The sequence below is a fragment of the Myotis nattereri genome (genome assembly GCF_964212035.1).
Source record: "Myotis nattereri genome assembly, chromosome: 19".
NCBI classification, from domain to species: Eukaryota; Metazoa; Chordata; class Mammalia; order Chiroptera; family Vespertilionidae; genus Myotis; species Myotis nattereri.
The window spans coordinates 27,154,460-27,174,731 of NC_138095.1; the positions used below are offsets into that span (position 1 = coordinate 27,154,460).

Genomic DNA, 20,272 nt, shown 5'->3' on the forward strand with positions numbered 1-20,272 from the left:
GTGGGGGTAGGTGGGCAGGAGTTAACAGATTTCGCTGGGATCTCGAGGGAGGTGCTGACTGGGGAGGGAGGGACCCGGGTGGGGAACAGGCCCAGAGCCCGGGATTCCGGAGAGAAGCCGCCCAGCCCCACCCCGCGAGGCTGTCCCTCCTGGAGTTTGCATAATGTCTGTGTTCCCCTCCCTCCTGGCGGTGCAGGTGAGGGAACTGAGGCCCTGCCGAGAAGGTGGGCCCTGGGAGGGGCAGCGCTAGGAAGCCCAGCAGCCCCCCGAGGCGCGGGTGGGTGGGCCCTGGGAGGGGCAGCGCTAGGAAGCCCAGCAGCCCCCGAGGCGCTGGCGGGCGGGTGGGGAGGGTCCGGCCTGGAATCCACTCCGGCCCTGTCCCCGGGGCTGGGTGTGCAGACGGGCAGATAGGCTCTCCCAGACCCTCTTCTCAAGGTCTCCGATCTCGGCTGCGACCTGCTCCACCTCCAGGTCCGCCAGCCTGTTTCCCGGGCACCGCCCCTCTCAAGTGGCAGGCGAGCCCGAGTTGCGTTGCGCCAGAGAGGTGGCACCTGCAGGCACCAGGGAAACCAGTCTCGGGGGTTGGGAACACAGCTGGGCTGCTGGGGGCTTGGGCACCTCCTGTGGGCATGAGGCAGGTTCGGGAGAAGCTAGGAAAATTCCGTGGCAAGTGGGATGGGGGAACGGAGGCAGAGAGACCCCCTGACCTTTCATAGCGCAGCTCATGGGTGTAGACGGCCATGACCTCTCCTCCCCACAGATAACATCTAGGCCTCCGTGGGTATTTCAGCTCCAGGCCCAGAGAAGCAGCAAAACCAGGACCCGGAGTAATGACTGATGACCCCCCTGCCGGTGCCGACCGGTCGGCAGAGACCAGGACCCTGAAGGGGCACAGCGAGAAAGCCGAGGCAGCCTCTATTCATCAGCCCCTCCACTCCCAGCCTTTGACAAACTCTCAGAACAGCACTGGCCGGTGGTTCAGTGGTTAGAGCGCCGGCCTGCTCACCGATCCTGGCCCCGGTCAGGGCTCGTCGGGGAGGCAGCCTACGATGTGTCTCTCTCACATCCATGTTCCTCGTCCTCTCTCTCTCTCTCCCTCCCACTCTCTCTGAAAATCACTGGAAAAAATATCCTTAGGTGAGGATGAACAGTAAAAAAAAAAAAGCCAAAAGACTCTCCGAGAGCGCAGCACGCCCACGCCTTTCCCTTCCTCCTCTTCTCCCCCACAGGCACGAACCCCCTAAACGCCAAGGGTCCCCAGAGACTTGCAACCAGCGGAGCAAGAGGCGGCAGCAGCTCCTCCCAGGCTCACCCCTACCCTGTCTCCCCGGCCCCCTTCCCGCCCCTTCCCACGGGGCCAGACCAGCCCCTCCGGGGCTCCTGGTTTCGCTGGCCCCAGCTGTAATAAGTGTGCCCTCAAAATCACGGACTCGCCCTGTGAAATCTTTCCTGTAGGGCAGCGGTTCTCAACCTTGGCTGCACATTACAATCACCTGGGAATCTTTTTAAAATCCTGATTTCTGGGCCTCATCCTCCAGAAATTGTTTCTTTGTTACTAATGTTGTGGCCCCATCCCATAACAAAAAAAAACACAAACCCAGAATTTCCGGAGGATGAGGCTCAGAAATCAGGATTTTAAAAAGATTCCCAGGTGATTCTAATGTGCAGCCAAGGTTGAGAACCACTGCTGTAGGGAATTGGGAACCCGCACGCCAGCCGAGGCAGACCCGCTGGGGGCCTGGGGGCCTGGGCCCCTCTGCGGTAACAGGCCGGGGGTGGGCACCGAGGCCCAGACGGGGAGCAGCCGGACACCCAGCCTGGGGGCTGGCGCCGGGACTCAGCCCAGGCCCAGGGCCCAGGTGTTCCCGGGGCCGGGTTAGGGAAGGACGGTGGTGGGAATGCCCCGCGGGCTGAGGTTCCCAGGAAGCGGGTCCGTGGACCAGGAGAAAGGAAGGCGCCGTTTCCTCTTTCTAGTCCGGCACTCAAGCTGCACTTATTATTGATTGCAGAGAGGAAGGGAGAGGGAGAGAGAGAAACATCAGTGAGAAGAGAGAGTCATGGATTGGCTGCCTCCTGCACGCCCCCTCCTGGGAATCAAGCCCGCAACCAGGGCAAGTGTCCTGACTGGAAATCAAACCCGGACTCTTCAGTCTGCAGGCTGACACTCTATCCACTGACCCACCCAGCCAGGCCCAAGGAGAGTCTTGGAAAGAGGAAGGGAGAGGCCTCGGTTGGTTGGCTCCCGTACACACCGAGGCACGTGTCCTGACGGACTGCCGCCTTTTGGTGCGAGAACAACGCCCAACCACCCTGTATCCTGCACGGAGCCCCCCTCGTGTGGCCGGTCCTGCGAGAGGGCGTGTGGGGGCCCTTCCTGATGCAGACCCTGCCCCTCAGGCCCCACCACATTGGGGTGCAAGCCAGCTCCTCAGCACAGCCTGGGCCCTGCCTGCCCCCGGCCTCCGCCATCCCCACACCAGAGGGACCAGCCCTCACCCGTGTCCTCGAGGGGACCTCCTCACCCCCTTCCCGGAAGGGTCTGTCCTGCATGGCTCCGGCCTGGGCACCTGGGGCTGCAGCAGGCCTACGGGAGGAGCCAGGGACTCTGGACAGCGATTGGCTGAGGGAGGCCCGTGAACAAAGAGTCAGAAAGAACGGTTGCATCTTTATTAGAAAAGAAACCAAAAAAGGGATTGGGGGGACCCGACATGGGCAGGGCCCGCTTGTCGGCTCTCCTGGCCGCGGCCCTGGCTGGGCTGGGGCACGGCGAGTCAGCATTTCATAGAAAAGGCGGCCGTGGTGCCAACTCCCACCCATCGCCGTCCTTTTCACGCGGCTGAGTTGGGCCTCCCCTGGGCCCCACTTGGTGGGGTCAGCCCCCAACCCAGGCGGGCAGGGAGGAGGCCACGTGGGAGGGAGGCCTGGCAGCTGGGGTGCACTGGGCCCTGGGGTGTGGCGGGCCCGGCAGAGGGGGTGCGCTGGGCCCTGGGGTGTGGCGGGCCCGGCAGAGGGGGTGCGCTGGGCCCTGGGGTGTGGCGGGCCCGGCAGAGGGGGTGCGCTGGGCCCTGGGGTGTGGCGGGCCCGGCAGAGGGGGTGCGCTGGGCCCCAGGCGTGGCGTCCGGCCCTCAGATGTCCATGTAGTCGTCCTCGTCCGTGTCGCTCTCCAGTGAGGACTCCTGGCTGGACGTCTCCAGGACCTCCAGGGCCGGCTGGCACAGGCTCTCCTTCCGCACGGTGGCAGCCGACTGGGCAGACAGGATGGCTGACTGCAGACCGGGCAGGGCACTGGTCAGGCGGCCGGCCCGGCACCAGGCCCCCGCCGCCCGAGCGCCCACCGGCCCCCGCCCAGCCCGTCACCTTCAGCTTCTGCTTGGTCTCCTCGGAGATGCTGCCCTTGGGCGAGAGCAGGGTCGGGGTGGGCGGCGTGACGGTGATCTCGGGGGGGAACTTGGTGGCGGCCGAGGGGATGACCAGCTTCGGCATGTTGGGCAGGGGGCGAGCTTTGGCCCGGCTGGGCTCCGCCTGGCCCAGGTGGCCCTCGGGGGGCTGGGCGCTCCCACTGCTGGGCACCCTGGAGCTGGCAGCTGGGGGTGGGCCACGGGCTGAGCCGGGCTCAGTCTCCTGGGCCTACCTGCCCCTCCCCAATTCGGACCCAGAGCCCAGGGTGCCCACCGTCCCCTCACGCTCGGGCGGCAGGGGCTCCGTGTGCCGGAGCCGGAGGCAGCAGCTGCACGGCCAGCCCCTGGGGAGCTGTGGGAGCCTGGCTGGCCTCCACGTTCCTGCGAGTGCTGCCTTTATAAGGAGCCCGTCCTCAGCGCAGGCGGCGCCAGCCCTGCCTCCGAGGGGGCCTGGCCGGCTAGGGCGGCGGATGGCAATGGGGTCTGACCGGGGCCACTGGCCAGCCCTGCCGCCTGCCTGCCCCGCCCCTGTGCCTGCCTCCAGGCCCCATTGGGCACCCTCCGCCCCGTAAGCAGCTGGGCCTGGGCTCCGCCTGCCCTCGCTTCTCCCTGTCCTACCCCTCCCTCCTCCCTTACTCCTCCCTCCTCCCCATCCCCGGGGCCTCCCCTCCCTGTACCCCCATCCTCCAAGGAAGGGAGGCGCTGCTGCTGGGAAGCCCACCCTGGCTGCTCTCCGAAGCCTTACCCTGGCCGCCGGTGGGCTCAGCGCCTGGAAGGGGGGCGGCCGCGGCAGGCCAGCCGTGTGGCTCTGCTCGGGTGCCCTGGGGGGTCGTCTTCACCTGCTCAGCACACGGCGGCTCCTGGGGCGGGAAGCCGGCACCCTCTGCCCCCCCTGCCGGCTCCTCTCCCTCTGTGGGCACACAGGGGCGTGGTTACCGCCTCACCCGGCTGGAGGGACAGGGACCCCCCCACGCCCTGGGACAAGGCCTAGTGAGGCCAGGCTGGTGCTGGCAGGAAACTGCCATCGCCCCTCCCGCACCTGGACCCCGTGCGCCTGACACAGGGGTGGCCACACCGAGGACGAGCCCCCATCGCCCAGCTCACAGGAAGGGCGATCAGAACGAGTCAGTCAGAACTGCTACGACCAGAGTGGACGGAGCGGGATGTTGGCACCGTGCTCTCCCACCAGGCCGCACCTTCCCTGGCACGGGGCAGGGCCAGGAACTGGCCTTGATTGAGCCAAGGACTGGATGGGCCGGAGGAACGGAGACGGCACCATGGCCAGCAGCCAGGCCATTAGCCAGCCGCCCGCTTGCTCCCAGGCCCCAGCCCCGCCCGCCTCCGCTCCCAGCTGCATCCAGGCTTCTCCAGGGTCCGGGTCCTGATCCTGCCCCTCCTCCTCCTTACTGGGGCCCAGAATCCCCTGCCACATGGGCCAGCGCTCCTCCCCTCCCCTCCTACTCTGCCATGGAGTGCCCTCTGCCAGGAGCACCCGCCTCCTCCTGCAGGTGAGAGGCCGCGCCCACCCCAGCAGGAATGACAGCTCCTGGTGCCCGACACAGGCCGGCGTGACCAGCCCCAGCCCCTGCCTGCCCCAGCAGCCTGGCACTCAGGGAACAGACTGTCCGCACACAGCGCGGCAGGAGGGGGCTCCTGGGCTCCTGTGCGCCCTCCTGGGCCCAGGGGCAAGGAGAGCAGGCCTCCTGCCCGCGCAGACGGCACCCTGCAGGAGGCAGGCCCTCTTCCTCCATGAGCCCGTCAGCCTGCCCCTGCCCCCCACTCACAGGCCTGCAAGGTCACGGTGTGCACAGGGCCGCACCCACCCCAGTCTCCTCCTGAGGACTTCATCCCTTTATCTGCTGATCCCAAGATAAAGAGATAAAGCCTTAGCCTCAGCCTTCCTGGGAGGAGGAAACAGTTAAACCGGGGCTGGTCCCGCCCTCCTTACCGCACTCTACAGATGGGGAGACTGAGGCACTGGAGGGTGAGGTTCAGAGAGGAGGTGCAGGGTGCGCCCCGGGGTGAGCGGCTGACCAGTAGCAGGGGGCCCTGCCGCACCCCCACTCCCAGCTCAGGGATCACCAGGCTGCAGGGGGCCCCGCCCCACCCCCTCCCACTCCGCAGGCAGGAGCCGACCAGCTGCCTCTGGTGGGAGGGGCCTCATCCCACTGATGGACAGGACTGGACTCACCTGGGCCGGGGGAGGCCCTGCTGGGGGTGGCCTCGGGCCTGTGTGGCTGGGGGGGCCCGGGGTCCTTGGACGGGTCTGGGGTGGAAGCTGACGTGGAGGGAGGGCAGGAGGTGGCGGCGGAGGCGGCAGGCAGCGCAGGCCGGGGCTTGGGGTGGGCGTCGCTGGGCCGTGGGAGGTCTGCTGGCACAGGGTCAGGGGCTGCGGGGGCCACAGCCGCAGGGAAGAAGTTCTCTCGACTGTCCTTGGGGTGCTTTGGGGTGGTGGGCGTGTCCCCTGAGGCCTGTGAGGGCGAAAGGGAGGTGAGGCAGCAGGCTGGGCAGCCTGAGCCCGCACTGTCCCGCACTCGGCCCCTCTCTGGCCCAGCTGCCGGCCGCTCACAGGCAGCCCCGAGGACCCTGCCGGGACCCAGCGTCCCTCTCGGGGAGGACGCCCAGGCCGTGGCGGGACTCAGAGGCGGCTCCTGGGCACGGGCTGGAGTGTCCGAGGTGGGGGCTGCAGTGACGGGGCCAGTCCTTGGGGCGACGTCCCAGAGGCGCCTGACGGAGGCTGAGGGACCTGGAGGGACACTCCCGCGCTCCAGCCTGTCCCCGCCCGGCCAGCAGGGACTGCCCGCAGCCCGGCTACAGGCCTGCAGCTCTCTACCCGCTGGGGGCCGGGGCCGGGGCCGGGGCCGGGGACAGCTCCACAGGAGGGACCGCACAGGGGGCCTGGTGCCCTGAGCCCCTCAGAGCAGAGGCGAAGACCCACCGCGCTGAGTGGTGGGACCCCCGCGGAGGCCGTCAGCTCGGGTGAGCCTCCTGCCGGGGGGCACCTCGTCAGGCCAGTGCCCCGCGGACCTGCCTCTCCTGACACTGCTCTGCATGAGGGCCTGCCCAGCTGCAGGCGGTGGGGTCACCCCGAGACTGGGGCCCAGTCCGGCGTGGGGTGGGCAGACAGGCCAGGGGGGTGGGCAGCATGGGTCCCGGTCCTCATGACAGAGAAGGGAGCTGAGCCAAAACAGGTCACACAGAGGTGGGTCTGGGCTGTACGATGGTCCCGCCACAGGCCAGTGGTCAGGGGCTCCCCATGGGCCTGAGGCTCAGCTCCCTCCTGCCCACCTCCCCTCGGCCCCACTGACCACAGGCGCGGCCGGTACTCGGTTCTCAGCTGCAGCTCAGGGCCTGGGGTGGGAGGCCCTGCCCCGGCCGCAGGGTGGGGCTCACCTGTCTCTGGGCGGCGGCCCCCAGGTGCACCTGACAGAACTTCACGGCCTGCTCCAGCGCAGCCTCCTCATCCACCTGAGCAGGGGACACCCGAGTCAGAGGCCCGGCCCGGCTCCTGAGAAGCCTCCCACCGCTGAGCCTGGCCCAGCCCCCTGGGGAATCCGGGCAGGTGCCCTCCGTCCCCGCGGTCGGCCCCCAGGACCAGAGCTCTGGCCCATCCGGCCACGCCCAGTTCATGCCTGTGACCATACTCTTAAAAAAAATCGATTTCAGAGGAGGAGGGAGAGAAACATCAATGAAGAGACTCGTGGATCGGCTGCCTCCTGCACGCCCCCCACTGGGGATCGAGCCCGCTACCCTGGCACGTGCATAGGTCAACCGGCTGAGCCTCGCTGGCGAGGCCAAAGGTTGCTTCTTGTGTGCGTCCTGACCGGGGACTGAACCTGAAACCTGGTACCAGGAGGACGCTGTGACCAGCGAACTCTCCGACCAGGCGGATATCCCTGGTAGGGGAGGAGGAGGTATGGGCCCATTTTTTTTTTTAAAAGGAAAGTACAGTCAGAAGGACGACGGCTCCTCGCGTATCCAGGAAGGTCTCTGGGGAAGGGCCCCCGAGCCCGTCAGGTGGCCTCAGGGTCTCCCTGCCCCTGGATTTGATAGATTTCTGTACGTGGCTCGTTTCCTTTGGAACTGAACACAGACTTGTGAAAGCGGCGCTTGTGTTTGTGCGTTTACCGTCTTACGGTGTAGTGACACGTGCAGTGCACTGTGTGTAAAGCACAGCTCGGTGCCCTGACACGCTCACTGTTTCTCTGAGCGGAGACCCCAGGGCAGTGGACAGAGGGGTGGTGGGAACCACACCTGGTACACCCCCAAGCCAGGCCCTCGAACACCGGGAGACAGACGGCTCCGTGGGCAGGACCCGCCGCCCGCACCCACCTGCTTGATGAGCATGTACGTCTCGGCCATGATCCTCTCGATGCGGCCCAGGTCGTAGGCCACGCCCTTCTGGCCCTGCTGCCACACGCGGAAGGCGTCCAGCAGCAGTGTCTTGCCCGACTCCGTGTCCTCCAGGAGCTTCCTCTTGCGGCTGGGCCGTGGCGGCGGCTCCTCGGGGTGGCCACCTGCCCTCGGGGCCGAGGCGGCCGTGGCGGAGGCGGCCGTGGCAGGGGCCGGCTGGGCGGGGGTGAGCGGGCTGGGCTGCTGCCTGGCGCTGATGCTCAGCTCCTCCAGGGACAGCTCGGCGGGCCGGCTCTCCGGGGCCCGATCCCGGGGGGAGCGGCCTGGCGGCAGGGGCAGCGCCCGCTCGGAGTCCAGGCGGCGAGCGGTGGCCTCACCGGTGTCCATGGGCTCCGTGGGGCCCACCCGGGGGCTCTCCTTGTCCTTCCGCTCCCCGCCCTGGTCTGCACCGTCTCCCGCGTCCATGGCCACGGGCCGGTGGTTGAGGGGAGACGCTTTGCCCCCTGGCTCGGCCCCGGGCCCTGAGCCATCAGCCAGGGGGGGCTTCTTGGCGTGGGGGAGGCCCTCCTGGCCGTCCTCGGGGCTGGCCTTGTGGGAGACGTCGGTGGTCATCCTGGCTCCGGGGAGGCCGCAGGCCTTGAGCCCTGGGTGTTCTGACCCCTAGAGAAGCCGAAGGGAGAGACGCAGCCTCGGTGTCCCCACCGAAAAGCACCCGGGCACCAGGCTTGCCCAGCCAAGGCCACTCTGGCCCTGCCCACCCGCCTGCGGCCAGGGGACTTGCCCGAGGAAGGCCCTCCCTGCCGGACCCCCAGCCTGGAGAGGGCAGTGGGGCTGGAGGGGTCCGGCTGCAGACAGGCCTGGGCCAGGCCAGCTTCCCTCAGCATGAGCCTCGGGGTAGCCCGGGCGCCGGGTGGGGGGCGCCGGGTGGGGGGCGGCCGGCCAGGCCTGTCCCAGGCTCTCACGTGGCCCCAGTGCAGAGGCCGGGGGGAGGGGTTAGAGGGCTGCCCTGGGCCCTGCACCCCAGCCCAGCCAGCCCCACTGGGCAGGGGTCTACAGGGGACTGTTCTCACCCAGGTCCCATCTGCTAAGCCAGTGGCCCACCCCCTGGGCCTCCGGTGCTCAGCTGTAGAACAGGCGAGGACTGCGCGGGCAGGGACCGTGGGCCGGGCACTCAGAGCCCTGCTCAGCCAGTGGGCAGAGACCGTGGGCCGGACGCTCAGAGCCCTGCTCAGCCAGTGGGCAGGGACCGTGGGCCGGGCACTCAGAGCCCTGCTCAGCCAGTGGGCAGGGACCGTGGGCCGGACGCTCAGAGCCCTGCTCAGCCAGTGGGCAGAGACCGTGGGCCGGACGCTCAGAGCCCTGCTCAGCCAGTGGGCAGGGACCGTGGGCCGGACGCTCAGAGCCCTGCTCAGCCAGTGGGCAGGGACCGTGGGCCGGACGCTCAGAGCCCTGCTCAGCCAGTGGGCAGGGACCGTGGGCCGGACGCTCAGAGCCCTGCTCAGCCAGTGGGCAGGGACCGTGGGCCGGACGCTCAGAGCCCTGCTCAGCCAGTGGGCAGGGACCGTGGGCCGGACACTCAGAGCCCTGCTCAGCCAGTGGGCAGAGACCGTGGGCCGGACGCTCAGAGCCCTGCTCAGCCAGTGGGCAGAGACCGTGGGCCGGGCACTCAGAGCCCTGCTCAGCCAGTGGGCAGGGACCGTGGGCCGGACACTCAGAGCCCTGCTCAGCCAGTGGGCAGGGACCGTGGGCCGGACACTCAGAGCCCTGCTCAGCCAGTGGAGCTGGCGGGCGAGGGGACGGCCGGCTTTGCCATCTGTTTTGTCGTTACAGATGCTGTTAGCAGGGCTCAGGGCTGGGACAGGGAGCCGTGGGCGCAGCAGCCTGGGGAATGTCACTATCACCCCCACTGACCACAAGCCCACGTCTGCCTCACGTGCTGGCACCTGGCTACGTGCGTGCGCACGACTGTGCTGAACTCCCACCCGGGGCGGCAGGAGGTGCCATTCACAGGCGGAGACACGGGGGCACGAGGAGTGACCGCGGGACCAGGACCCCAGGGGGGAAGGAGGGTGCGGCGGTACCTCCGCGAGCTCGCTCAGCGAGTCCTCCAGCACCTTCACCGTGAGGATGAAGGCGCGCTGCGCCAGGACCTGGCGGTCAGCATCTCGCAGATACTTCCTGCAGGCACACGGGGGGCAGAGAGGGTGGCAGAGGGTCACACAGCACTGCTGGGCGGGGGCCAAGCCCCTCCTGTCCCGGAAAACCTGCCCGACCCTCAGGTGCCCATCTGCCCGCGTCTGCTCTCCAGGAGCTGCCCTGGGCTTGCAGTGGGCGGGGCCAGCTCAGTGAGAGCCGGGGCTCTGGCTTCCCCCCCACAAACCTGTGCGCCCCAGGCCCCACCGAGGCCCCTGCCCAGCGCCTGGCACAGGGCAGCTGAATGAGACGGCGAGGAGGGGAGGCGGCACAGGCATGGGGACAGCTGCTGGCAGCGCGGGACCCACAGCCGGGCCAGACCTTGTGACTGCATCTCTCCTGGGTCCCCCACGCCCCTGCACGTGGCAGCTGTGGTGGGTGTCCCTGGGTCCCGCACGCCCCCTGCACGTGGCAGCTGTGGTGGGTGTCCCTGGGTCCTGCGTGCCCCCTGCACGTGGCAGCTGTGGCGGGTGTCCCTGGGTCCTGCGTGCCCCCTGCACGTGGCAGCTGTGGTGGGTGTCCCTGGGTCCCCCACGCCCCCTGCACGTGGCAGCTGTGGTGGGTGTCCCTGGGTCCCGCACGCCCCCTGCACGTGGCAGCTGTGGTGGGTGTCCCTGGGTCCCGCACGCCCCCTGCACGTGGCAGCTGTGGTGGGTGTCCCTGGGTCCCGCATGCCCCCTGCACGTGGCAGCTGTGGCGGGTGTCCCTGGGTCCCCCACGTCCCCTGCACGTGGCAGCTGTGGCGGGTGTCCCTGGGTCCTGCGTGCCCCCTGCCCTTTCCGGCAGAGGGTTCCCTGGCTGCCTGAGGCCCTGGCCCTCCTGGTGCCTGGCCTGCTGTTACTGGCGCTCACCTGGGACACCCAGCTCTGACCTGGCCTGTTTTCCCACGACCTGGGGAACAGGAGAGGGAAGACTGGACCGTCAGAGTCCCAGTGGGGAAACCAAGCCCCACAGGAGCCTGTGCTCCCCGCGTTGGGCACCGGGCGGTGCGCGTGGACCCCAGGCTCTGGCAGAGATCTGAGTGGAGGGCCGCACGCTGCACTCACTTGCCCTGGTCCGGGGTGCGCTGCAGCATGGAGGACACCCTCAGCAGGGTGCCATGGTCCCGCAGCTGGGCCAGCACCTTGAGCAGCAGCACGATGGAGCGGTTCATGTGCCAGGCGAAGCTGCCCGGCCGGTCGATCTCGTCCACGGGGATCCGCCAGATGCCCTGCAGGGTGATGGGGGGAAGGTGAGAAGGGCTGCACCCGGCGCTGCCACGGTGCCAGGGGACTCTGCCCAAGGGGGCGGAAGTGTGGCCACCCCACCTTGCCCCCCCCAAACGGCATGAAAGGGTCCCCATGCTGCTGTGCTCCCCCCTTTTGAATGCGTCCACGGCACTTGATCTGTGTCTCCTACGGGAAGCATGCGGGTCGCAACTGATCAGCGACAACCACTGGTCAAATAGGAAGCTCTGTGCCTCCTGCCTGCACAGGCGCAGATTCGCAGGGAGCCCAACTCCTGGAGCTAAACTGAGGGTCAAAAGGTCACCGCCGTGAGCGTGAGCGTCTGGCAGGTGTCGCCAGCCAGGTGCAGGCGCGGGACCGTCCCCCACGCGCACTCCCTCCAGCAGCATCGGGGAAGCCAGGTTTGAGCAGGAAATGACCTGGGCTCCTAGGATGCTCGGTCCCACTAACGCGCCTTTGTCCGCGGTTTGTCCTGGCCAAGACCCCTCAGCCACTCCTCGCCCGTCCTACCCGCCGTCTGAAGGCTGGGCAGGGGCAGGGCTGGCTCTGGGGAGCACCCCCCCCCCCACGCCAAGCCTCCGACCCCGAGGGCCAGGGAGTGGCTGACAGCGAGCGGCCTCAGGCCCAAGGCCAGGACAGGAGGACGCACGTCTGCGTGGGGCCTGGGAAGGGCTGGCAGCCCCCAGACAGGCCCGTGGCCAACGCCCTCGAGAAATCCCGGCTCGGAACGGACCAGGGCCGTGAGCGACGCTGCCTCCTCGCACGGGCCCACAGTGCGGGGTCCAGGCGGTGTCCCCCAGGCCTGGTCCCTGATGATGGCCTGGCACCCACCCACCAGGCCAGGGAGGGGAGCCGGGCACCTCCCGCCCGGAGCCATTCGAGCAAGAGGACCTGAGCCCCTCAGCTCCGGGCTGCCCCCAGGTGACCCTGGCAGCCCACCCTGTTCTGACGCAGCGGCCGGCCGGGAAGGTGCTGCTTCTGTCACCCGCCAGGCCCCGCAGTGAGGACGTGGTCCTGCCAGGCCCTACAGACATCAGCGTGGTCCTCACCACAGCTTCGTGCTCAGAGAAAGCCCTTGGGTCACGCAGCCGGCCCCCGACCCCTGAGGATCAGAGGGAAGCTCGGCTGTGACCCCTGGGTAACAGGAAGGGGAGGAGCGCGGGCAGCACTGCCCAGCCTCCTGCCGCCGGCAGCCGGGGCCACAGGCGGCTGGGACCTGGGTGTGACCCCGCTGCTGGGTCTCACTCTACCACAGAGCCACACCCCACGGAACCTCCTCGGGAGCCACCAGGAAGGACGAGAAAAGGGTCACATTTGCCCCCAGACCATGTCTGGGGTGGGTGTGAGGAGCGGGGCACTGACTTCTCTGGGCCCTTCCTACGCCACCCCTGCCATCCACACCTGTGCGGCCAGGGCACAGGTGAGGGGGAGGGGGGGAGGGGGTCTGGAGACGGCCCCCGGGGACTCGGGGTCAACCTGGCCGAGAGGTGGGCAGAGGCAGGGGTTGTAGGGGCCTCAGATATGGTGCCAGTGCCGTGAGGCTCCAGGTACTTGGGGTATCTGGGCCTCAATGCCTGTCCTCCACGCCTGCAACGGGGTGCCCACCTCGGTCCGCACATCTGGGGAGCTCACCGGCTCTGGGGGGACCCATTCCACCTCCAGTGAATTACTAGAAAAGGCCCCTTCTCACACTGCTGGAACCCAAGCCTGCCCCGTGTACCCCTAAACCCCTGCCCCAGCTCAGGCCTCATCCAGGCTCTTCCTTCTTCTCTTGCCCCCCAAATTCATCCACCCGGCCCGGGCCAGGGCCAGCTTGGGAAGGACAACACGCGGCCTCCCTCCCTGCTTACGGCCCCACAGGGCCTCCTGCACCCACTCAGCTACTCTGAGCCGTGCGGCTCTCACACCTCTCTTGCCTTAACTCAGGACACTCATTGCCCACTCGCATGGCCGTGAATCTCACGATTCTTAAGATGGCCTCCTGCCTCCTCTGCCCAGCTGACATCACCTCCTCCCTGAAGCCCTGCTTGCTTGCTGCCCCCCTAAGACTCTGCCGGAACCACTGGGGGCTAGCCCTCCGATGGGCGGGGGGGGGAGGGGGTGGTCGGGATATGCCCTAGACAGGAGCGGGTCTCCTTCAGCTCTGGGCCTGTCCCTGGGGCCCCAACGCACAGCTGGCTGAGCAAGGCTTGGGGAGGGTTGGCTTCCGCATCCCCGCGGCCCCTCGCCTGCAGACTGCCAAGGTGGCAGGTGCACCCAGCCCTGCACGGGGGACGGGAACAGGCGGTGACACTTTTCTGCACTGAAAAGGCAACAGCAAGTCCCCACCCCACACTCACTGGACGGGCAGGGCCCCGGCCACACAGGCGGCGCGGGCCAGGCTCCTGGTGGGGCGAGGGAGGGCCAGCGCTCCTCCCCCGAAAACAGGGCTGTGGAGGCCCTGCCGGGGCAACACTCTGGCTCTCGGCAGGGCGGGCAGTGGGCACAGCGGCCCTCACAGGTGGGGGGTAGCCCCTGGGGACAGGGATCCCATGCACCTGCTCTGCGCCCAGGTTCTGGAACAGAAGCCAAGAGGCATGTACCCGTTTGATTCTCCCCTTGGGGAGGGGGGGCGGTGTGAGCCCATCGGCAGCTACGGAAACTCCCTGCCGGCCCCGTGCTCTGCGGGGGCTCACGGGGACTGCGCAGCGCAGCCCCACACGCCAGCCTCACCAGGGATCGTGGCGCCAGGGCTGCCGTCTGGTCACTGAAGCGAGGCAATCCTCATCCAAGACGCTTTCTGCAGGCACGCCTCCCGTCACACACGGCACTGCGCCCACTCGCTCCCTTTGGGATTCCCCCTCCTTCCTGCATCCCCTCCCGGATCGCAGGGTGCTGCCCACAGGAGCCTGTGGCATCAGTTACACAATCATGCCCATGTGCCAACAGCTTGGCTGGCTGACGCTGCTCACTGGGGAGGTAGGAAGCCGCGGCCCAGCGAGGCAGCCTGCCCCCACCACACTGGACGGCCGCCGAGCCCAGGCTGCGTGTGGGTTCCCTCCTCAAGTTCGGGCTGGAGGGCCTGTCTGAGCAGCCTCTCCATGGCCAGGCAAGGGTCCCTGCGCCCCGGAGCCAGACTCCAGAGGGGCTTCCAGCTAATCCCCGCAGAGGGCCAGGGCCAGGAAACACCCTGTGCAGTCAGGCCTGGCCGTATCCCTGCATAGGAGAGCTCCCTACCCTCCCATATCCCTTCCAGGGAGAGGGCTCCCTACCCACCCGTATCCCTTCCAGGGAGAGGGCTCCCTACCCACCCGTATCCCTTCCAGGGAGAGGGCTCCCTACCCACCCATATCCCTTCCAGGGAGAGGGCCCCAATCAATCCCTTTTACTCCCAGATGCACGCGCGCAGGCATAACACAAAGCCACCTGGCCCGGCTGGCGGCTGAGCTGAGGGGAGAGCAGGCTCTGCTCTGTCCGGTGAGTGCCCTTTGGGCTGGGGAAGAGCCTGGCAGCTGCACAGAAAGCCAAGTGCACCCAGGGACCCGGGCCATGCAGATGGTCAGCCACGCCCCCCAATGGGAGCTCTACTCGTGGGACAGATACACGTGGTCGCCATCCAGGCTGAGGGGACGGAAGAGGCAGTTACCAGGGTGACAGGCCGAGAGCAGGAATTTGGGGAGGGGTCACCAGGGGGAGCCAGAGAGAAGCCCAGGAGGAGCAGGAGCTGGAAGAGGGGGGCCTCTCCCAAGGGGGACAGGGGCAGCCCCCAGGGCCGACTCTGTCGCCTGGATGTCCTGAGCAGAAGGAGCCAGGGCGCGTGGCGTCTGCCTTAGCTCTGACTCGGCGTATACAGCACATGTATTCTCCTGCATCATCAAAAACTCCCCACCATTTAAAACGGCCACGGCGCGTCACCCCACGGGATCCCCTCACTAGTCAAGTCCCCACTGGTGGGTGCTGGGGTCTGAGTCTTCAGGGTTGTTATGAAGGTGACTGGCTGGCCCGGCCGGCGTGGCTCAGTGGTTGAGCGTCGACCTATGAACCAGGACACGATTCAATTCCCAGTCAGTGCACCTGCCTGAGTTGTGGGCTCTAACCCCAGTAGGGGGCGTGCAGGAGGCAGCCGATCAATGATTTTCTCATCATTGAGGTTTCTCTCTTCACTCTCTCCCCCTTCCTCTTTGAAGTTGATTAAAAAAAAAAGTGAGCTGATCAGCCGTCTCCCCGTGGCGTCCCCTGCTCCTGCTCCTCAGGATGGAGCGAGGGCCACGCGGGCGGGCGGGCGGGCGGCAGCCGTCTCCCCGTGGCGTCCCCTGCTCCTGCTCCTCAGGATGGAGCAAGGGCCACGCGGGCGGGTGGGCGGGCGGGCGGCAGCCGTGCTCCCCGGGGCAGGCTGGGCCTGTCTTCCTGGGCCTCCAGCCCGCCGGGCCCAGGTGCCGTGTGACGACGAGGAACATGGCTTCCCGGCCCCTCAGCGTCCACAGCCCTGTCCACAGAGAACACAGGGCTGGAGCACCCAGGGGAGAGCCCCCGGCAGAGGGATCCCTCCAGCCCCCCTGGCACGGCCCGCGGTGACTCAGCTTCAAGCAGGCGAGGGCGGGCGCCTGCCGGCAGCCCAGTCCCGGGAGCAGCAGGCGCGGGGCTGGCGGAGAGGCTGCGGGGAGGACCAGCTGCTGTGGGGGCAGCTGGCCTGGAGCGCGGGAGGGAGCCCCACGGCACGGAGGGTGCTGGGGCAGCCTCGCTCCCCGAGAAGCACCAAGTTGTTTCCAGGCCAGGGATGGCGAGCCTTTTGAGCTCGGCGTGTCAGCATTTTGAAAAACCCTAACTTAATGCTGGTGCCGTGTCACATAGAGAAATTTTTTGATCTTTGCAACCATAGTAAAACAAAGACTTATATGTTTGATATTTATTTCATATATTTAAATGCCATTTAACAAAGAAAAATCAACCAAAAAAATGAGTTCGCGTGTCACCTCTGACACGCGTGTCACCTCTGACACGCGTGTCATAGGTTCGCCATCACTGCTCTAGGACAACCACAAGTCGGGGGAAGCTGGGCTGCAGGCCCTGAGGTTAGGAGCGGCCTCAGGGAGAATACCAACACCCTCCACAGTCTTGGGGAGACACCTGTCACCCACAAACGCACAGGAGCCTCCCAAAGGGCAAGCCCACCTGGTGCCTGAGCTCCGGGCCACAGCACAAGCAGGGCGGCCCAGCTTCTCCAACACGTGCTCCCGCTCAGCCCTCGCCGCGGCCCCAGGCCCACAGCAGCAGGGATGACCCGCAGAACCCGGCCTCCGGCAGCCATGGGGAACCCTGGGCCCGGGAGGTTTCCTGCTGTCCCGAGGAGCTGACGGCCCTCCCCGTCCCACAGCTCGGAGCCTCCATCTGCTCCAGGCCTGAGGTTGGGTGACCCCGGGCAGGCGAGGCTGAACACCCCTGGGGGCAGGAAGTCCTGCCGTTCCCACTGCAAACCCCTCAGGGCCGGCGTCTCCGGCTGCAGGGTGTACAGCGGCCGCCAGGGGCGCCACTGCCCTCCCGCCAGGGCGAGGGATTCCCCGCATCCACAGGTAACCCCCCGGCACAGGCCGGGCCGGGGAAGCCTGCCATTGGCCTGCAGTCGCCCAGGGAGACACGCAGGCTGGGCCCCGAGCTGCCGCGGCGCCCCCTCCCCTCCCCGGGAAACGCCGAAACTACTCGGTGCGTCGGGAGCCAGCGGGCAACTCCTCGGCGGCCCCACCCCGGGTCGGACCCGCGTCCCTCTACCCACTCCTCCCGCTGACGGGCAAGGTCCCGCCCGCTCAGGGCTCGGAGCGGACTCGGCACCGCCAAGCGCGGGCACCACCTCCCGCCCCCGCGCCGCTGTTTGAGCGGGAAGGGCCGCCGCCCCGGGGGTCCGCTCACCATCCCTGGGAGCGCCCCGCGCAGCTCCTCGTCGCGCCGCCCGCCGCCAAGTTGCAGGGGCCCGAGGCCCGCGAGCAGCTTTCGCTTTCGCGCGCGGCGCACACCCCCGCGCCCGCCCTCCCGCCCGCGGCCCCGGGCTGGGTCGGCGGGGCGCGCTGCGCCGCTGCTCCCGGCGACGCGGGCGTGTGCGGCTCCCGGTGCCCGCCGCCCGCCCCCGCACGCCGCCGCCCGGCCCGCCCTTCCGCCCACCTGACGCCGCGCAGGGCGCCGGCCCCGGGCCAGGGGCGCCGGCCCACCACCCGCCGACTTCCTCCGCCGCGGCGCCCGGGAACCCACGGCCCGCGGGCTTCCTGCTGCGCCAGGCGGGCGGGGGCCGGCGCCCGGGGGGACTCGGGGAGCTCGGAACGGCGAGCGCCGGGCGGGCGGGCGGCGGGGAGGCCGTGGCGGCCCAGGCCCCCGCCCCCGGGCAAGCTCCTACCCGCCAGCTCCGCCGTGGCATCTGTGCCGGAGCTGCTGCCGGCGCCGGGCCATGGCCGCGGAGGCGCTCGCGGCGGGCCGGGCGGGGCGGGGCGGGCAGAGCCGGACGGGGCGCGGGCTCGGGCTCGGCTGGAAGCGGGCCCAGCCGCACAACAGACTTTTGTTGGCCGATCCCCGCGGGGGGCTGCTGACCCGCGGCTGGGCAGAGCGGCTGGAGGCGGCCCGGGTGCGGGGCCAGGTGGGCAGCGGCCAGCCACGGCTGCCCCCCCCCCGTTAACTGTGTGAGTGGCGCCCCCTGGAGTTGTGCCACGTGGAACCCATCAGTGGGGCAGGACACCCTCAGGGGTCGGGAGAACAGAGGGGCTCACAGCTGGAGGGGCCTCAATGAGGCCCCGCGAGGAGCAGGCACTGGGCCCCAGGGTGCGAGGGCGGGGCTGGGCATCCCAATAGGGCAGAACCTCCCTCTGGCGGGGCAGCCTTCTGTAATGCAGGGAGGGCTGCTCCTGGGCGCGTTTGCCCTGCTGATGCCAGGAAGGGGTCCTGTGCCCATCCCACAGGTGAGGAGTGGGCTCAGCAGGGAAGAGCTTCACCCAGATCACATGGCACCCAGCGCTCCTGTGGGGACACAGCACCTTCCTCCCAATTCCTGAGGGCGGCTGCCCGGGGGACTACCCCCCTCCCTCCCCCGGCTGCTGGTGGCCCCTCCAGCCCAGCTCAGGGAAGGCCAGCAGAGGCGGGAGCAGGGCTGGAGGGAGAGAGGTTGCCCCCAAACCAGTTTCTCTCTCACCTCCCCAGCGCCCCAGGCTCCTCGCTCCCTCCTGCCTCCCACACACCCAGAGGCTTCAGGTCCACCTGGCCCCCATCCTGGTGGCACTTGTCGAGGTGACATCTCCCAAGATGGCTCGTCTCCACCTGTCTTCCACCCGGGCTGGCTCCAGCCCACTGGTGTTCCCAGGTTTGCCACGCACCCTCGCCAGGTGCCCCCGGTTCATGTCAGCCCAGGTCCAACCTATCCCTCTAGCCAAGTCCCGATGTGGCTCCTGGTGGCCCAGGACCTCTGCCCGCTCCCCTGGGACCCAGAGGTGGCACCTCAGCACCCCTGGAGGACTGCTACTCTGCCGGGTACTGGGAGGACCAGGCCGGGGCGCCAAGAGGTCAGCCACCTGTAGGCGCCAAGCATGAGGACCAGCCACCCCAAGGCTGCAAGGAAAGCATGGGCCCCCATGAGCGCTCACTATGGGCTGGGTCTCAGGTGAGGAGTTTAACCCGCACATCACTCAAGCCACAGCAGCCCCTCCTCACCTACATGTGTGTCATCATGACACCCACATGGGGGACGGGTTCCGAGTTGGGCACCGGTTCTGTCCCACAGCAGTGAGCCCAGTCTGGCCAGGACTCACCCCGGGCCTGGACAGCGCCATAGCTGGCATTCCTCCTGGCTGTCCCCAGGGCGGGAGCAGACATGTGACACTGCGTTGCACAGCTCATGACCTCATTTCATACCTTATCCACTTCCTGGAAGTCAGACCAAAGGAGGCTGAGAACGTGCCCCTCACACCTGGCCCCGGAAGGAGCGTCTGTGTTGAGGGTGGTTCTAGAATCAGCCCTGCGTCCAGGCCTCCGGGTCTGATCCCTGGCAGCCCCAGCACACACCCTCGCACCCGGAGCCTGGGTGGCACTCTCAGGAGACGGAGGGAGGGAGCCGCTGGTGATTGTGGGGAGCTCAGGGGCTCTGTGTCAGGCACCTGCTGAGCAGAGCCTCTGGGGGCACCTCGCTGGGAGAAGGTCTGTGCCTGCCAGTCGTCAGCCTCCTGAGCCCTGCTCCTGGCACCACAGGATGCCTGTACCCTGAGCCCTGTTTGTGCCAGGAGATGGGCACCTTCGTCTCTAGCTGGCAGGCCCAGGAGAGGGAGGCCACACTCCCTGGCCCCCCAGGGTAGCACGCCTGCGCACATGGAGCCCCGGGTGGGGGGGGTCACATGAGCGCCTGCAAGGGCAGGCTTGGTGGGCCCGAGCCCCTCCTGGGACTTGTCAGCACCCTGTGCGGGAGCCCCTGGGTCCTAACTGCCTGCAGGGCACCTGGACATGCAGGGGCACCCGGAAGAGACAGACACCTAGGCCACCCGAGGGCCCAAGAGGTAGAGGTCCCTGCCAGCCTGGGGACCCAGGAGGCCAGGCCGCCCTGACCGCGCTCTGGGCCAGCAGGAGCCTGTGAGCAGGGAGGGGCTGGCCGCTCTGGGTCACCCTGGGTGGGGGTCCTGGCGCACTACTCTTGCCCACTGGCCTGGTCACAGCGAGAGCCCAGGTCTCCCGGGCTCCTTTCTGCTGATGGGTCCTTGGCCCCCACCTGGCCTCACCCCAGTCCCCCGGGGGGCCCGTGCTGCTGGCAGGTGGCCGGAATGTTCTGGGAGGGGTCTGACTTCTCGGCCTTGGCGCTCTGAGATGCCAGCACTTTGGAGCCACAGGCCTTTGCCGCTTCTCCCTGCCTCCCTGCCGCGGGGCAGCTTCTCGGCCGAGTGCCCGCTGGAGGCTGCTGGGCCTGAGTGCCACCCCAGCCCGTCCTCTTCCTCTGATGCTGGGACAGGGCACACGCCTCTCCTCACAGGCGCACGGCCCGCTGCACCCGCTGCACCCGCTGCACCCGCAGGCCCGGCCGCCTGGCTCAGAGCTGTTCCGACTGCGCTAAGCTGCGCAGAGGCCAGCGTTCCTGCCTGTCTGACCCCTGAGGAAGGACGCGGGTAG

At 68.3% G+C, this 20,272-nt stretch overlaps 1 protein-coding gene across 1 annotated transcript in view; it reads right to left on the reverse strand.

The window, feature by feature from the left end:
• Nucleotides 1-2,653: 2,653 nt before the first annotated feature.
• The window catches only part of CABIN1 (calcineurin binding protein 1), a gene marked incomplete at its 5' end in the record, with an annotated part of 78,185 nt that continues 60,566 nt past the window's right edge, over nt 2,654-20,272 (reverse strand). Inside the window, 8 exons of the mRNA XM_081113749.1 lie at nt 2,654-3,266; nt 3,358-3,584; nt 4,144-4,308; nt 5,590-5,869; nt 6,792-6,866; nt 7,731-8,411; nt 9,833-9,929; nt 10,991-11,154. Of these exons, the coding sequence (XP_080969875.1) occupies nt 3,126-3,266; nt 3,358-3,584; nt 4,144-4,308; nt 5,590-5,869; nt 6,792-6,866; nt 7,731-8,411; nt 9,833-9,929; nt 10,991-11,154 (1,830 nt within the window). The 3' untranslated portion in view covers nt 2,654-3,125. The remainder of the gene's footprint in view (nt 3,267-3,357; nt 3,585-4,143; nt 4,309-5,589; nt 5,870-6,791; nt 6,867-7,730; nt 8,412-9,832; nt 9,930-10,990; nt 11,155-20,272) is intronic.